Here is a 17,582-nt window from a genome sequence, read left to right on the forward strand (position 1 = left end):
TTTATTATCAACTATCTAAAAAACCTCTAACTTTTCGTTGAATGGATCAATTTAAACCCGACGTTAATTATATTGACAGAACATTTAAACTCAGTTAATTCTATTCGTTAATCAAAACGTCACAGTGTTTTGTCAATTAAAAAACACATCTTCTTCTTCTTACCTACATCGTCGACTCTACTTTTTCTTTTCGATCCACTTTTGGCCCCAACGGTTTTGGATGATTCTCCGAGAAACTCACCACGAGATTGTCCCGATGCTGCTGACATAGACGCTACAGAGTTGGTACCACCGAGTTTTCCTTGTCGAGACTTCTTGTTCTTTTGATTACCCATCTCCTCTCTCTACGATTTGGTTCGTCGAAGATTTTTGGTGATGGTTCGTGTTTTAGGGTTCGTGATTGAGAGAAAACCCCAATCCGATTTGAGAAATAATGAGAGGAGATGTGTTTTTTTTAATCGACAAAACACAGCGTCGTTGCGGTTAACGACGAGAATTAACTGAGTTTAATATTTTGTTAGTGTAATTAACGTCGGGTTTAAATTGATCCATTAAACGAAAAATTAGAAGTTTTTTAGATAGTTGATAATAAATGTGTGATTTTTGTGGTTATTTAAAAATTGGGGATTATAATGGTCCAAATCGCAAAGTTGAAGATTTGTTTAACATTTTTCCCATTCTATTAACCATCTCGCATAGAGTTATATTCTTTGTCGTCGAATAAAACCTTTTTATATATCAAGAACCTAGAAACCTACCTGCACCACACCTCATGACCTTGCCTCACCAGTCACCACTGTCCGTTGTTTATTGTCATCTACGTGTTTTAAGAGCTTTGTATTAATTTTTTTTATAAAGTAGATTATCTTATCTAGATTTGACTTTGATTCATATGTACGCTACAGAAATTAAAGAATAAAAATTAACAATTAAAAAAAAAGGAATATGTATTGCGTGTTTATAAACAATCCCATACATAAACAAAAACGAAAAAGATGAGCAAAATGTAGGTACATCCACAAAAGAAAAGTCAACTAAACCGGTAATCTCACCGAACCGCTAGTTGAGCCCCCTGTACCGGTCGGTTTAACCGAAGTTCCTTCGCCGTCCTTATTGACTCCTCCCCTATGTACCGAAGAGTTCCTCCACAACAACGACCCATTTCTAAGAAAAGCCCACCGGTCTGACCGTATGGAATCACCAGTATTGGCTCGAATACTACCGGTAGAACCTAGCCTAATCGAACCATCATCTCTGCTTCTCCACATAAACGACGGCGTTTTACGGAACAACCATCGATCAGACCGAGCCCTTGACCGGTCAATCGGTTTACCTCTCCTTGAACTCCCTCCTCCCCTGGGAAGAGCCACAAGACTACTCGACCGGTTTAGCTTCCAATTCTCCATCACCCTCTTCCTTACATCTTCCGGTAACCGGAGAGTAAACCGCTCGGTACATTCACCCGGTTGAACCACCGAATGCCCCGTCGTATGCGATCTAGAGAACTTCACTCGTTTAACATCCACCGGTACTCCAGGCAACCTCCTCGAATCGACTTCAGTCATAACCGATTGCTCAGGAACCGGAGCAGTAACCACCGGTTCGGGATTAACCACCACTTGCTGTAGTTCAACATCCGGTTCGGCCGGTTCAACCTGCTCAGAAAGATTCGCTCTGCAAACAGGGCAAGTAACGTGAGCCTCAAGCCATGCGTCGATGCAGTGAGGGTGAAACACATGATCGCATTTTGGAAGCAAACGCAGCGTTTCATCGTCTTCAAACTCGTTCAGACAGATCGCACACTCCAGCTCCCCTTTCCCGAGCTTCTGCGTCTTCACCTCAGAGTACACGAACGTCGGGAAAGTCTCCACCACCGAAACGTCAAGTCCACGCGCCGCCGCGCTGACGGTTCCTCTCGATCTAACCCCACCGCCAGCAGCAGGGGAAGCGCCGGGGTCGACTACGCCGGAGCAGGTGCGGAAGTAGATGGAGAAGAAGCCCATGAAGAAGAGAGCAGCGACGAGGATCACGACGATCACCGCCAAGGCGGGACTCACCCTGCCGTAGTTGTTGTACATTTCGTTTCTACGATCAGGCGGCGGTCCTTGACCAGCCGCGAGCTCCGCCGCTGATAATATAAGCAAGAAAAAAATCGGCGAAACGCCGGAAAAAGTCAAGGGGTCAGATCTTCTCATGGTTCTTTGTTGTGTGTTATGTTTTGCCTCTTCGGGAGATGAAAGTGAGTTTTATTATTATAGCGTTCTTGCGGTGACGTCAGCAACTGTGTCAGTTCTGACTTCCACGTGGCAATATAAGGTTCGTTCAATCAATATACATTTTTTTTCAACGGGAATCAAGATCATACTTCGTTTTCAGATCACAGTTTTCCAGTTTAACCTTATATTATATCTTATCATTTCAACATCACATAACGAGAGGAGTTGACTTTGACGATGCCTTGGATTGCATTTCGGACAGCTTTTGTATTTGTGTTTTCTTGTTCAACAGCTATACTAAATTTTCGTTACATTGTAACTTGTAAGTGGCATATTTGTATGTGTTTTCGAGATTAGATAAACAAACATGGCCTTTGATTCAGTTTATCTCGTGAATCCCTCACGTGAATGAACGAGGAACTCTTTAATCAATTTCCGTAAATGAAACGGCAAAAGATCTAATCTGCTGATTGTGTAGTCTCCATACGTGGTCGCTCGCTTTATTTATTAATGGTCATATTTCTCAGCCTCTCACGTTGGGTCAAACAAAGAACGCTGAATTAAATTATAGTTTGACCCAGTAGTGCCTTTCTAGAAGTTAAAGCCAAGACGCACTTCTTTATCACCACCACTCTTTTTTGGTATCTCCTTGGTATGTGGGTATTAGCACACCTGAATCCTCTGTCAGATTCTTGTCAGCGTTTTGCAGTGTTCTCGTTACCGGTCCAACTTCTCGTTACACAATACCTTTTTGCCACGAGTTAAAGACAACCTGATATGTGCATTGTCAAACATACCATTTGTTATGAGAGTTCTGAAGACAGCTTCTTTTATCTGCGTTTTGCCATATTAAAGCTATGGTGGTAACATTGTTTTCAACATACAATGGTGGTAACATTGAGTAGCTTACCTCTTCACGAGATGGAACACTTTCGGAAGCCAGAGCCTAACCCAACATTTCAACATATAAAACAAGAAAACTCTGCTACTTGATTCTTAGTTTCGTAAGCATTTGGAATGTTGTCATTACCGCTCAAGATGTTCTTCAAGTTTGAATACCTTCCTTCCCCTTGTAAACTCTGAGTCCTTCCCATACTGAGTCACCGCCTTGTACAACCGAGTCAAAAACTGAAACCTTAAGAATAAGAAGAGGAAACAGCACACAATCAGAGCTATTAAAATGCATATCACAAAAAAGTAACACGTTAAGTTTTCTTCCCCATATGAAGCAGCACACATTTGCCATCTCACGAGGTAAAAGCTCGTCATCAACCCATGCAAGAAGTTTTGCGTTTTCAGGAACCGGGAGACTAGGAGGAGCCAAGGAGCTAATCAATAGTGAGGACTTGCGCTTCACGTGGCTCCTAAGAATGTTGTAAAATGGTAGACTTTGCTCCAGCAAATCGTAATGTGACAAAAGGGAGCGTCTGTGAAAACAAAACACATCTTAAACTGAATTCAAAATCCGTAACCGAAACAAACCAGAGCCTTACACGAGGGTACTTCTTTGGAGATGAGAAACCAGTTGACTCGTGCACACTCTTGTACCACCATGGTGCCCATACTCCACCTTCTGGTATAGGACCAGCCTCCCATCTAAATAAACACAAAAAAAAAAGATATTACAATCTTAACATTTATACAAAACAAAAGAGAATGCAATAATAGAACTTACGTAAGCATAGAGGCTTGAGATGGAATCTCCAAATCATCGCAAAGACCGCGTAACGTTGCCTGCTTCTAATCTTATATATGTCAGGCACTGCTCTTAATATATGAATGTCAAAACATGCAAGGACTAGAGCTTAAGAGACATAGACATAGTTACAGAAACAAAACCTCGGGATCTCGTTGAAGCTCATCTGCATCGATGACTGGTGGTGGTGTTCCCATCTGACAAAGATCACTGTATATCGAGACTAGTTCCCCCCAAGCCTAGTTCAAGAAAGGATGGACGGTGTACCTTCTCAAAAGAAGGCTGCAAGATGATAAAAAAAAACAGAGGAGAACTATTAAGGCTACAGCCCAAGCCAATCAAGTTCAGCCCAAAGCCCATGTAACTAGGGTTCTCATAATGTAGATTTCATATAAATAGAATTGTATTAGCTTTGTGGAAGGGTAACTTTGGCTGCTTTGAATGCAGCCTCCTTCCTTCGTATGATTATCAATCTACAAACGTTTATATCTTGGTGACACTCTAAAGTTTCTCCTTCTCTTTACTTTCATTGCACAATAAAGCTTTAATAAGCTATCTCCATTTCTGTTTCAATAAAGCTCTTTGAGCATTTTCTATATTTATCTACAAGAACATTATATGAAACATTGACTAACAAGCTGGGACCTAATAAAGGAATATTTGATGAGAAAGCTAACTAGTACGTTAAGTGGATTTCGTATCAATATGAAATGTTTTCCTTTACTCATGCGTTCTCTTGGCAAACCGAAAAGCCGTTGTTTCGAGATATGCTGTTCAGAGGAAACACAAGAACAGAATATTTTTACGAGCAAGAAACAACAAAGAAAGCTTTAATAGCACACGATACTTGAAGCTTCCAAGAAAATAATAAGAGTTTCACCTTACAATAACGGTACTTCTTTGATCCTGATCCATAAATGATATCTTTCACTACCTTATGTCCATTGCACTCCTATGAAAATCAAGAGAGGAAGAATTAAAATTTGTATTATTTCAAAAGCAATAGTGCAATACTAAGTATGACCTAAAGTCCTAACCAGTTACTAACTTACTATTTATAGTAAACATACCATCTTCGATAAATTTATGGTATTTGATAATTTTAACTTAAATTACTAAAGAAAAAAAATAAAAATCAGTAGAGGCATTTGATCCCGTAAGTCGTACATTCATCCGCCCCTAAGTCTAGCCAAAAAAATAAAACAAGAGACTGTCACGAGAGGAACACAATCATATTGTTTCTTTCCATAATCCCAAGCAAACTCTGTTCCAGTTTCGTTAAACTATACACAATACCAGTGTCGTGCTTACCTCTTTAGTGATCAAAGAGAAACTGAAAAGAATCCTTTATCACAAAGTATTATATCAAATTATACAAAAATATAAGATTATACAGAAAATTATGCAACTAATGAGAAATAAATGTGAATTGCTTTATACAACCTGAATATGAATATCAAGTAGTGTTATGAAAAGCTAGATATGAGATTTTTTCCTGGAAGGCTATATGATTGCTAGGTCAATGATCTTTATGGTGTTGTTTCTGACATTCTAGCTGCTGTTTCAGCTTTTGAATTTGTGTGTTTTGCTTGGATTCCTCGTGAAAGGAATGTAATAGCGGATAGATTAGCTAAAGAGGCCTTGTTTGTGCCTGCAACTCTGGTGGTTGATGAAGTTGTTAATGCTTCCAACTAACTCCCCCTCTTTTAATGAATGTTTTCAAAGAAAAAAAACTTCTGTTTATAAGATTAAAGATGAGAGATTCTGTTGTGCTTTAAACAGTGTGATTAAAATTTGGCCTTTTATGTAGCGAAAGCAATGTTCAACCCCACTTGAGGCCTTATTTGGTTTCGGTGTTCAAGTCTCTCACTTCATCACCTTCAAATCCAAAGTTGTTCAGCTTATTCACTAATCAACGTTATATAAACTTGTTTGAATCGTATAGCATTGTACCAAAGTTTTTTTTAATTGTTTTTTTTCAGATGAAGCGATACTTACCGTCCGAATATATTTTTTCAAAAATGGATTGTTTATGTTTGATATCGGACAAAAATGATCATGCCAGTGCAGTTTTCAACAAGACACTAGATCTAGCTTTTGGTATCATTCCTAAAATCCAGATAAATTTCAAGATGGAATAAAGGTCAGTATTCACATGATGAGTTTAATATTCACATGAACAGTAATCTCACATCAAATTTAAGATCAATCAGATTTAGAATAAGATAGAGTACACACAATTGGTTCACGAAATCTGACCTACTTACATCTTTGGACCCGCCATAGAGAAATTTGAAAACACTCTTCATCCACATTCAAACCTAATTATACCTAAAAAATTATATTTACTATGTTCATCCCTTTCTGTTTCTTGTGTTTAATAATAGCTAGTGTTTTACCTAAAACCATGTAGATTAAAATAATTATTAATCTTCAAAGTATATCTTTTAGTATATAAACTAAATATAATTTGACCAATTATAAAAACCCCAACAAATTATAATTGGTTACACAATACTCAAAAAGATAAAATTTTATTGATAGATAGAAATATGAAAATAATCTATAATTTGAAGCCAAAATACTAGAACACTTTTTTAATCTTGTTTGAAATTATTTTTAAGTAACAATATTATCCCCTAGTCTATATTTGAGAAGTGATTTGCCACATGTCTTCTCTACAATCGTTTTCACAAAAAAATTGTGACGTGGCTATTAAGATTGATGACATGTCATATGGTTAAATATGACATGGACAATTACATTTAATGCTTATATATATTTTTGGAAATCCTTTTAAAATATGTCAATAAACTCATATATTACATTTAATATTGATTTATATTTTTGGTAAACTTTGTAAAATATGTTAATAACTCATAAATCATCACTAAAATAAATATATTCAAATATGACATTTTGAATTTCGAAATATTATATAAATTTACTTTTATAATATAAAAAATTTTGTTATCTAAAATTTTCTAAATTTTCTGAATTTAAAAAAAAATAAAATCGTAATATCATTAGTTTCTTTTAGATATCTACAAATTATATAAATATTATTTAGTTTTAAATTTTGATAACTATACAATTTTATAGATTTTTAGTAATTTTTTACAAGTTGATTTAATACATTTAACCAAATGAAATAAAAATATATTTTATTTAAGATCTTAACTTTATATTTATACATATATATTCTTAAATATAATTTAAAAAAATTCTCTTAATTGTATGCTTAGTTAATGATATTTATATTAATTATTGGTCAAAATAATAAAATATATAATATTAATAAATTACATTTAAAATATAAAATTAACTTTTAAAAAATTTATCACTACACATGGTGCAGGAAACACCTAGATTAATAATTGTGACATGACTACTAAAATTAATGACATGTTTTATAGATTAATATTGAAATGAAAAATTATATTTAATGTTAATTTATATTTTTGGTAAAATTTTTAAAATATGGTAATAACTCATATATTACATTTATTGTCGATTTATTTTGGACTTTTAAAAATATGGTAATAACTCTTAAATCATTATTAAAATAAATATAATCAATTATGGCATTTCAAATTTTGAAATATCATTTAATTTAAAAATATTTCAAAAATATATACATATTTTTAGAAAATTATAAAAATTAAATCATAAAATCAAATTAAATCGTAAAATCATTAGTTTCTTATATATATTTACAGATTTTATAATTATTGTTTAATTTTAATTTTGACAATTATGCAATTTTACATATTTAATTAAAATAAATAGATAGAAAAATCTGCCTAAGATTATAATTTTAGATATATACATGCACATTCTTAAATATATTCAGAATAAACAAAATATTTTGGGGAGACTTGGAAAGTCCAGGAAGGCAAGGCAAGGCGATTCGACGAGATCTTTGACTCTATCCCGTCGAGGGGAAGTTTCCGCACGCATCTCTCAATCGCGAGATTGCGGTCGTATGATTCTCGTTCCCATTAAAACGAAATCGCAAGATCTAGGAAATGGGAATCATAGTGTAGAGGAGGATGTAATGGATCTTGATGAAAATCGGATTGATGTAGATGGCAATGAAAAGGTCATTAGTGGTGATGAGGAGTTTATAGGTATCATCGGCTTCAAAGATTTGTGGTGCGAGTGTTTGGTCAGCTTCGGTGTTTTTATTTTTGTTTTTTCAATAAGCTCTGTGAGCATATCATTTTGTAGTACTGATGAGGTCTCTTGGCTTTATTTTGGCCTTTTGTTTCTGGTATGTCTTCATGTTAAGGTTCTGAACTGGAATAAATTTGGTTTCTTTGGTTTTTATTTCACTTGTGTGCTGGCTCTGTTGGGAAGAAATGTCTGGTTTCTTTGGCATAATGTATGTAGTACACAAAAGTGGAGGATCGCTAAGACGTGTTAATAGTGTTGTGAACAATTGGGTTTATATTGGTATTATGGCTGGTTTTGTTTTTCGAATGGTTATAGGCAAAGGTGACTGCGTAAGAGCTATTATTCACACTTCGTATACATTACGACTACGGGATGGGCAGACAGAATTTTTATATTGCTGGAATTGCTGGAATCTTAATTTATTTTTATTTTTAATGGAGACAGGAAGGATTTTTTTTTTTTTTTTTTGTCGACTACCCATCTAGGCTAGATCAAGTGGAGAACAGACGAGCCGATTCTCCGAGGAGCATCTCCATCTGTCCGGGTCTGATCTATATGGGAAAAAAAGTAGCCTCTGGTCCTAGCTTCTTTTGCTAATGCGTCTGCGCGGCCATTCCGACTCCGAGGAATATGAGAAAGACTCACATCCTCAAATTCTTCATGTAGCATCTGGAACATCTCGATCTCTATTGTGAAGGCTGGCCAATCCATCGGGTTTGTTATCATGTCCACTAGGTCCGAGCAATCCGTCTCGAAGCGAACCGAGGTAATCCCTCTGTCTCTCATACATGAGGCCGCCCAAAGTAAGCCTTCCATCTCAGCATGTAGAGCCGAAAGGCTCCTATAACTTGCCCGTAGTCCGAAGCATTCACTGCCCATTTGGTCCTTGAGACTCCACCCTAGGCCACTAACGTTGCCATTATTGATCCATGATGCATCAATTTGACAAGTCGGGATTCGAGGGGTCCAAGGGGGCCTTGTCTCAATCTCTGAAGTATGAGGATCGTCGGTATCCTCGATTGCTTCTTCTTTTTCATTAGCCTTCCTCCAACATTCTGCCTCGAGTGATGCATGTTGGAGAATGTCCATGGGAGATACGTCTTTCCCATTAAAGAGTTTGTCGTTTCGCGCTTTCCAAATGTACCAACAGATCCATGGGAAGGTATCGAATTGTGGTCTCAAAGGAGCCACCTCTTTTCTCTTACAAAACAGGAAGTACATGTTTTGATAGATGGATGTACTCGGGAAGTAACCCGGAAGGGACGGATAGTCCGATAAAGCCCACACCTGAAGAGCTGGAGGGCATTCAAATAAGAGGTGATTGATTGACTCCACTGGGCCAGCACATCTAGGACAACTCCTATCGGTGCCCATGTGTCTATACGCGAGTCTCTCTGCTGTCGCCACACAGCCCGAGATAGCCTGCCACAAAAAATGCTTCATCTTGCTCGGGGCCATAATCTTCCACACCTTGCTCTGTAGGCTCGTGATACTTGGTTCTAGGACCGTTTCATGTGTAAGACTCAACTTGGTCGCTTGTAATAGATCATATCCAGTTTTAACTGAATAGACTCCAGACTTTGTGTGATTCCAGATATATCCATCTGGGATAAGAGAGCGAGAAATCTTTAATCCAAGTATCAAAGGAATATCATCTGGATGAAAAAAATCATGTAACAACTGTATATCCCACTCCTTGGTATCATTCCTAATAAAGGACTGAACAAGGAGTTGGGGAAGTCTGTATACAATGTGGTCAGCAGGTCTAGGTGGTCGGGCCACTGCATCTGGAATCCAAGGCTCACTCCAAACCCTCGTGTCTTGACCCGTGCCAATTTTTTTCCGTAGTCCCGATATGAGTAGAGGTTTTGCTGCCATAATACTACGCCATCCATATGATGGTGAGTATACCCGCCGATCTTCCAAGGGAGAGGTGCGGTTATAGTATCTTCCACGTAGAACACGGGCTAGTAATGAGTTGGGATACTGAATTAGTCTCCACAATTGTTTAGCAAGAAGCGCTATGTTAAAGTCATGGAAATCCCGGAAACCTAGTCCCCCCAAATCTTTGGGGGTACAGATCTTATCCCATGCAATCCAATGTAAGCCTCTACTGTTTTGTTTTGAGCTCCACCAAAAATTTGACGTTGTGCTTCGTAGTTTATCTGTAATGCCTTGTGGAAGCAAGTAACACGACATCACATAGGTCGGTACTGCCTGAGCCACAGATTTGACTTGAACTTCTTTTCCTCCTTTAGAAAGGAGTCTCGATGACCACGTGTTGACTCTCCCGTTGAAGCGATCTTGTACAAAGGAGAATACCTTCATCTTCGAGCCACCTATCTGTTCCGGTAATCCCAGATACATCCCCATTCCGCCTTCTGTAGAAAAACCTAGGACATCTTTTATGCCTTGTTTCCGAGAAGGCTCCACTCGATTTCCAAAGAACATGGATGATTTCGATGCATTTAGTCGCTGTCCTGATGCGTTTCCATATATATCTAAAATGTCCATGATCTCCTTGCATTGGCTTAATTCCGCCTTACAGAAGAAAAGACTGTCATCTGCGAAAAGGAGATGTGAGGTCCTTGGGCTCGCTCTAGCAACACGGAGCCATACAATCTTCTTCTCTGCTTCCGCTCCATTTAAAAGTGTGATCAAAGCCTCTGTGCATAGGATAAACAAAAAGGGTGATAGCGGGTCTCCCTGTCTTAACCCTCTCATCGGTAGGATTCGCCCTCTAGGTTGCCCATTGACTAAAACTTGATATGAGACTGACGTGACACAGCACATAATGAGGTCAACCAGTCTTTCATCAAAGCCCATCTTTAGCATCAAAGCTGATAGGAAGTTCCACTCCACTCTATCGTAAGCTTTACTCATATCTGTTTTGATAGCCATGAAGTCTTCCCTGCATCTCTGGTTCGTCCGTAAGGCGTGGAAGTTCTCTTGTGCTATCAAAATGTTGTCAGTAATCAACCGTTTCGCCACAAAGGCCGATTGTGTCTCCGAGATCAATCGCGGGATAACTCTCTTAAGTCTCTTGCATAGAAGTTTGGAAATAATCTTGTAACTAACATTACAGAGGCTAATAGGTCTGAACTCAGTCATATCTCGCGGTTTCTTCTTTTTCGGGATAAGGCAAATGTTTGTCTGGTTCAGTAGTGGGTCAAAGTTGCCCGTCGCAAAGAAATCTCGGACAAGGCTAATAATGTCTTGCCGCATCTCCCGCCAGAATTTCTGATAGAGTCTACTAGTCATACCATCTGGGCCGGGAGCTTTGTCCGGGTTAATATCAAAGAGAGCTCTCCTAATTTCCTGCTCCGACGGTTCCTCTAAGAGTAACCTATTGTCGATATTGGATACCTTAGCCGAGATAAATCGAAGGGAAGCATCGAGCTCTGTCGGCGAAGAGGTAGAGAAGAGATCTCGAAAGTATTGAACAGCCACGTTCTCCACCTCGATTTCACTCTCTACCAGCTGCCCATGTTTGTCTTTTATACTAATTATCCGATTTTGGGCTCTCCGTTGTTTTGTAATGGCATGATGGAATTTTGTGTTCCTGTCACCATCTCTGTGCCATCGGTCCCTGCTTTTTTGTTCCCAAAAAGAATTTTCTTCTCGAAACGCCAAAATCAGTTGTCTTCTCAAATCTTCTAGCTCTTCTGATGTAGTGAAATCATCATCTTGAGCCAAGTCTATTTTATTCTTTAAATCCTTAATCAATAAAGTTGAGTTTGAAGGGTTCTGCTTTCTCCAGGAGCTGATTTTGTTTCGGCATGAGGTAACCTTTTGGTGAAAATTCCTCATTGGAATTTCATCAAATTGTCCCCATCCCGCGACAACGGCTTCCTTGAATCCCGGCTTTCCGATCCATCTCTTGTCGAAACGGAAGTTCTTTCTTGTCCTCCTAACACGAGACTGGATCCGTGCTAAGACTGGTCTATGATCTGATCCCCATAATTGTAGGAATTCCACAACAGAATGGTTAAATAATGCGTGCCATTCTTCGTTCGCCACTGCTCTATCGAGTTTACATTTGACTTTTCCGGATCTTCTTTTTCCCACCCACGAGAATGAATTTCCTTTATATGGGAAATCAAGCATCCCGCAATTTTCTAACATGGTTCGGAAAGGGAGGAAAGAACTCTCTAAACGACGCCTTCCTCCCCTCTTCTCATTGTTTCCGGTGATTTCATTAAAATCTCCAATCATAAACCAAGCTTTGCTACGTGTTGTACTCATGCGTGACAATCGTTCCCAAACATGGTCCCGATGTCTAACAACAGGGTCCCCATACACGAAAGTCATATAAATCTCATGTCCTTCAAATTTGGTTTCAATATCGATCATGTGCTTATCCGCATATAAAATAGAAACTGATGGGTCATCCATATAAAAAAGTGCTAGACCTCCGCTCCGTCCAACCGGATCAACGGTACAAACATGGTCATATCCAAAAGAAACTTGCAAGTCTTGTAAAACATTCCGATTGTTTTTAGTCTCCGAAAGAAATAGAAATCTAGGAAAAAAGCAATGATAAAGCTCGTTAAGGTGCTCCTTGGTAAGGTCGGCACCCACGCCTTGACAATTCCACGCTACTGTATTCATCCGGGGATCTTGGGTGGCTTGCTCTCCACCTTTGCAGTCTTGGTTTTTATTTTCGTCGCAATCTCTTCTTTACCTCCCTCCTTTGTTTTGCTTAAGAAGCCCATAGTGGAATTTGAGCCCAGTGTCGGCCCACCCTTGCTCTCCTTTATTTTTGGTGAGGCCCGACCCAATAGAAGATTTCTCTTTTTCATCGATAAGCCAACTGCTGGAGATCCCTTCTTTTTCATCGATGGAGATTTCAGAGAACGGGATGATGCCGATGTTCCAACACGACATGAGAGAGGGTTAGTTGACTTTGCTCCAACTCCTATCTCAATCCCGAACTGTCTCTCCGTAGCTTTCTCCTCCTCCAAGTTGTCTCGAGAATCGGTGGGAGCCTTCAGCGATCGAGGTGTTGTTTCAGTGACCTTGAGAGGTTCGGTTTCCTCCTCCTTTTGATTCTCTTCGTAGAGTAGCTCATCCTCATCCATTAGGTCGTCTTCATCAACATCAAAATTCTCGCCACCGATCATCCAATCTTCCTCTTCTAGAATTTTTTCCCCATTAGGATCCTCCATCACGTTCTTGTTCTTCTCTTTATCCCCAGATTGACTTGTAGCATCCACTTTAATAGCTTGGTCAGTAGCTTCTTCTTCTTCCTCCATTGTTATCTCATACCAGCTTTTCTTCCTTTTTTCCTCATTGCTCGCAGATTGCACGGAGGCACGGGTGTGGGAGGGTGGGCGAGTATCCTCAGTAAACCTGAGGCTCTTCTGTGCTGAGCTCACTGACTCAGAGGATTCTCCCAAGTCATTTACTTTGTTCTTCAATTTCAATTCTCCTGAAGATTTTTGCTGAAGGGCCAACCTAAAAGGTCTTTCCCTGACATGATCAGGAGAGAGGTTGATCTGTTTAGCCATTTGTGAGTGCTCCAAGGCTGGTCTGGGAGGATCGGATGAGTGGGAGAGTTGAGCAGGTGGAGGTTCACGGTTATCTTCTGGTGCTCTCTCACGTTTGGAGCTTAGAGATGAAGGTACATGTTTCCTCTCAGCTTTCTTAGCTTCCTCACGTTGTCTGCTTGCAGCAAAAGAATCATCGTACCTTCTCTTATTGTAGGTTTCTTTGCTAAGGGGAAGCACGTCACGATCTCTAGGAGCACGTCGGTTAGACTCACGGTGGTCATCTCTCGGAGCATACCGGGAGTCCATGCGGTTCCATACGCTGTCTCGGTTATCTCGTTGAGTTCCTTCCCCGGAGCGTCTCTCATGATAGCTTGGAGGCTTTGGGGCAGCAGCACTTGGACGCTTAGGAAGGTCGCCGTTCCTATTAGGTTCATTCCTGTATTGATGGCCTTGATCTCTATTAACTTCCTTTGACAGTCTATGTTGCTCTCTTTGCTCTTCAGATAGCAGTGGGCAGGTTTCATCCTCGTGGGAAATGAGACGGCAGAAGTGGCACCAACGATGGAGATTGACATATTCCAGAGATACTGGTACAATTTCGCCAGTGGGAAGCTGCGCACGCAGAGCAAATCTCAGGGGACGTTCTGCGTTAATCTCAACCTGGAACTTGGCTGTTTTTGCCTCCACCAAGCCAACATGTCCAAGCCTTTTCCCAAGTGCCCTGAAAATGGGTTCCATCCAGAAGTGTGTTGGAATCCCCATTACAGTAACCCAAAATGTCATAGTGTTTGGGAATGAGTCACCTATATGAGGTGCCCATCTCTCAAGAGCAAAGGACCATTTGTTGTAGTGGCAGGGTCTTTTACTCATCACCTTCTGCAGGTCTTCTTCTGATTCGAAGTCAAGTTGGAACCGTTGGTTTCCTAAGTCGAACCCACGGACTCTGCCTTCAACATCCCATATGCTTGGTCTTGGGAGGAGAGCAAGGAGGGACTCCACACTGCGCCTTTCTCTGTTGAAGAGCCTTCCAACGAGGCTGAGTTTGAAGCGAGCTATTAGCTCGGAGTTGTCAACCTCTGGGAGGATAACCAGGTCATCTTCCTCCTCTTCTTGCACCTGTAACTTGTTTTTATTGGAGTTAAGCAGAGATTGAGACATCTTCTGTTGTGGTTGTAGAGAAAAAGGTCTGGTGCGGAGCTTTTGTTTAGTGAGGGCTCTTGGAAACTTGTAGGAAAGTTCAGAACCTCTGGTTACAAAGCTTAGAAACACCGCTGCAAACACCTTCCTTTGTAGGAGCTGGGACCCAACAAAGGAGAAGAGAGAAAGACTTGAAACTGGATCTCAGATTTGAAACAGGGACCAAACCACTACAAGGAGTGTAGATCGACTGTAAAAATCGAGGCCGTTTCTTGTCTTAGGTACAATAGCTTCCCTTATCTTCCAAAGGTTAAAATGAGTCATGGCTTTTGTTGGTTTCGAGCTCTGTGTAAATTAGATATGGAGAAGAAGAGCTTGAGAGTATCCCCGGGAGAAGCGTATCAGCAAGCTTGGTGGCTGGTTTACACATCACCGGAGCAGCGTAAACCGACGTCCGTACGCGATTCCGATGTGGGAAACATATCGATAACCAGGGGCTAAGAGGTAAAACGGGTAAAAATTTGAAAAAGGCTTGGAGACAGGAAGGATACAAAGCTGGGATTGGATTACATTACAAAGGAGTTGGCTTTTGGTTTTAGGATTGGGGATTCATAGGAGTTCTTTATCTCCACAACTATCGGCTCCGGAGAGTTTAATATTATTTTTTTATGAAAATACTTAGCTGGAATTGCCGCGGTGCCGGCAGTAAATGGACAATAAGCTATCTACGGGAAATTTGGTACAAATATAAACCTGATTTTTTATTTTTGGCTGAAACAAAGCAAGACTTTGGATTTGTGAATGGTTTTCAAACACATTTTGGTTATGATAACTTGGTAACTGTGGACCCGATTGGTAGAAGCGGTGGCTTAGCGCTTTTTTATAATAATGAGTATCAGGTTAAAGTCTTATATTCTAGTAACCGTATGATCGATGTGGAAGCAGTGATAAAAGGCAAGATAGTTTTTTTAACTTTCGTATATGGGGATCCTGTACAAAAGCTAAGAGAACAAGTTTGGGAACGGCTGACTAGATACGGGTTGGCAAGAAGTGATCCTTGGTTTATTATTGGAGATCTTAATGAGATCACTGGAAATCATGAAAAAGAAGGAGGTAATTTGCGTAGTGCAGAATCTTTCGTTCCTTTCAATAATATGATACGAAACTGCGGATTATTAGAATTCCCTGCGAGGGGTAATAAAATGTCATGGCAAGGAAGAAGAGGCAAAGGAAAAGGGGCAACGACAATTAGATGCAGGTTGGACCGGGCGCTAGCGAATGAAGATTGGCATACGCTCTTTCCAGTTTCTTTTACAGAATATTTAGGGATGGTCGGATCAGATCACCGTCCAGTGGTGGCTTTCCTAGACGATAAAATCCAAAGGAAGAGAGGACAATTTCGGTTTGATAAAAGATGGATCGGACAAGATGGACTCATGGAATCTATAGCTCTGGGGTGGAAGGAAAATGATGGAGAGGATATAGTGGATATTGTTACAAAAATTAGTAATTGTCGGCATGAGGTGGCTAAATGGCGGAAGAATAACCCGCCTTATGGAAAGGATAAAATAGCAGATCTTCAAAAGGCTTTGGAGAATGTTCAGACTGACGATAGTAGGACTCAGGAGGAGATACTGGAGATATCGAAAAAAACTGCAAGATGCGTATAAGGATGAAGAAGATTACTGGCAACAGAAAAGTAGGAATACATGGAACACGGCTGGGGATCGCAGTACTAAATTTTATCATGCTTTGACTAAGCAACGGCGTGTTCGGAATAGGATTGTGGGACTTTATGATGAAGAGGGAAATTGGATCACAGAGGAACAAGGTATCGAGAAGGTAGCTGTAGACTATTTTGAGGATTTATTTACTACTACCTCTCCATCAGAATTTGAAAATTTTCTTGGGGAGATCACGCCAAGCATTACTAATCGGACGAATCAAATGTTGTTAAAATTGGCGACGGAGGAAGAGGTGAGACAGGCTTTGTTTATGATGCATCCAGAAAAGGCACCCGGTCCAGATGGAATGACAGCTCTCTTCTTTCAACACTCTTGGCACATCATTAAGACAGATTTGGTGGAAATGGTAAATAATTTTTTTGGTTTCAGGAGATATGGATTCCAGGTTAAATATCACTAATATATGTATGATACCAAAGACAGAAAGACCAACAAAGATGACAGAGATACGACCTATAAGCCTATGCAATGTTGGGTATAAGATCATATCAAAAGTGTTATGTCAGAGGTTGAAGCTTTGTCTCCCAAAACTTATATCAGAGACCCAGTCAGCTTTTGTGGTAGGAAGGTTGATATCGGATAATATACTCATTGCCCAGGAAATGTTCCATGGGCTGAGGACTAATAAAGCATGTCAGAGTAAGTTTATGGCAATCAAAACGGATATGAGTAAAGCGTATGACAGAGTAGAATGGGATTTTATTCAGGCTCTTCTGCATAAAATGGGCTTTGATTCTCATTGGATAAAACTGATGATGGGATGTATATCTTCAGTGCAGTATCAGGTATTATTAAATGGCCAACCTCGAGGCCTAATCGTTCCCCACAGAGGTTTAAGACAAGGGGATCCGTTATCGCCTTATTTATTTATTATGTGTACTGAAGCTCTGATTGCTAATATAAAAAAGGCTGAGAGGGAGAAACAACTTACCGGAATGAAGGTGGCTAGGGCCTGTCCATCAATTTCTCATTTGCTTTTTGCAGATGATAGCCTTTTCTTCTGCAAGGCGATGAATGAAGAGTGTCAAACCATTCTTAGGATTCTAAAAGAATATGAAGCGGTCTCAGGTCAACAAATAAATTTTCAAAAATCATCTATCCAATTTGGCCATAAAATTGA

General features: G+C 39.7%; 2 protein-coding genes across 3 annotated transcripts; both read right to left on the reverse strand.

The window, feature by feature from the left end:
- Positions 1 to 935: 935 nt before the first annotated feature.
- LOC130495944 (E3 ubiquitin-protein ligase ATL6-like) lies at positions 936 to 2,227 on the reverse strand. Its single transcript, XM_056987603.1, has one exon. The coding sequence runs from the start codon at positions 2,193 to 2,195 to the stop codon at positions 1,035 to 1,037; it is 1,161 nt and encodes a 386-aa protein (XP_056843583.1). The 5' UTR covers positions 2,196 to 2,227; the 3' UTR covers positions 936 to 1,034.
- A 340-nt stretch (positions 2,228 to 2,567) lies between these two features.
- Positions 2,568 to 4,273, reverse strand: LOC130495945 (branched-chain-amino-acid aminotransferase-like protein 1). 2 transcript variants are annotated; one of them, XM_056987604.1, is made up of 7 exons: positions 4,056 to 4,273; positions 3,892 to 3,961; positions 3,710 to 3,812; positions 3,454 to 3,643; positions 3,247 to 3,344; positions 3,127 to 3,162; positions 2,568 to 2,988 (listed from the first exon to the last, which is right to left on the reverse strand). In XM_056987604.1, the coding sequence occupies exons 1-7, from the start codon at positions 4,107 to 4,109 to the stop codon at positions 2,934 to 2,936; spliced, it is 606 nt and encodes a 201-aa protein (XP_056843584.1). In that variant the 5' UTR covers positions 4,110 to 4,273; the 3' UTR covers positions 2,568 to 2,933. The 2 variants fall into 2 exon arrangements, 1 of the variants encoding a protein (XP_056843584.1); XR_008934985.1 differs by having other exon boundaries at positions 2,569 to 2,988; positions 3,127 to 3,351.
- Positions 4,274 to 17,582: the final 13,309 nt, after the last annotated feature.

Source organism: Raphanus sativus, chromosome 6, assembly GCF_000801105.2.
Source record: "Raphanus sativus cultivar WK10039 chromosome 6, ASM80110v3, whole genome shotgun sequence".
Taxonomy (NCBI): Eukaryota; Viridiplantae; Streptophyta; class Magnoliopsida; order Brassicales; family Brassicaceae; genus Raphanus; species Raphanus sativus.

What these genes read in the sequence shown, in the direction of transcription:
- LOC130495944 (XM_056987603.1), bottom strand. Translation starts at nt 2,195, where the DNA reads ATGAGAAGATCTGACCCCTTGACTTTTTCCGGCGTTTCGCCGATTTTT.
- LOC130495945 (XM_056987604.1), bottom strand. Translation starts at nt 4,109, where the DNA reads ATGGGAACACCACCACCAGTCATCGATGCAGATGAGCTTCAACGAGAT. An exon ending in AGCTTCAACGAGATCCCGAG is followed by an intron (nt 3,962 to 4,055) that starts GTTTTGTTTCTG and finishes GACATATATAAG; the next exon opens with ATTAGAAGCAGGCAACGTTA. An exon ending in CTCCAAAGAAGTACCCTCGT is followed by an intron (nt 3,644 to 3,709) that starts GTAAGGCTCTGG and finishes TTGTTTTCACAG; the next exon opens with ACGCTCCCTTTTGTCACATT.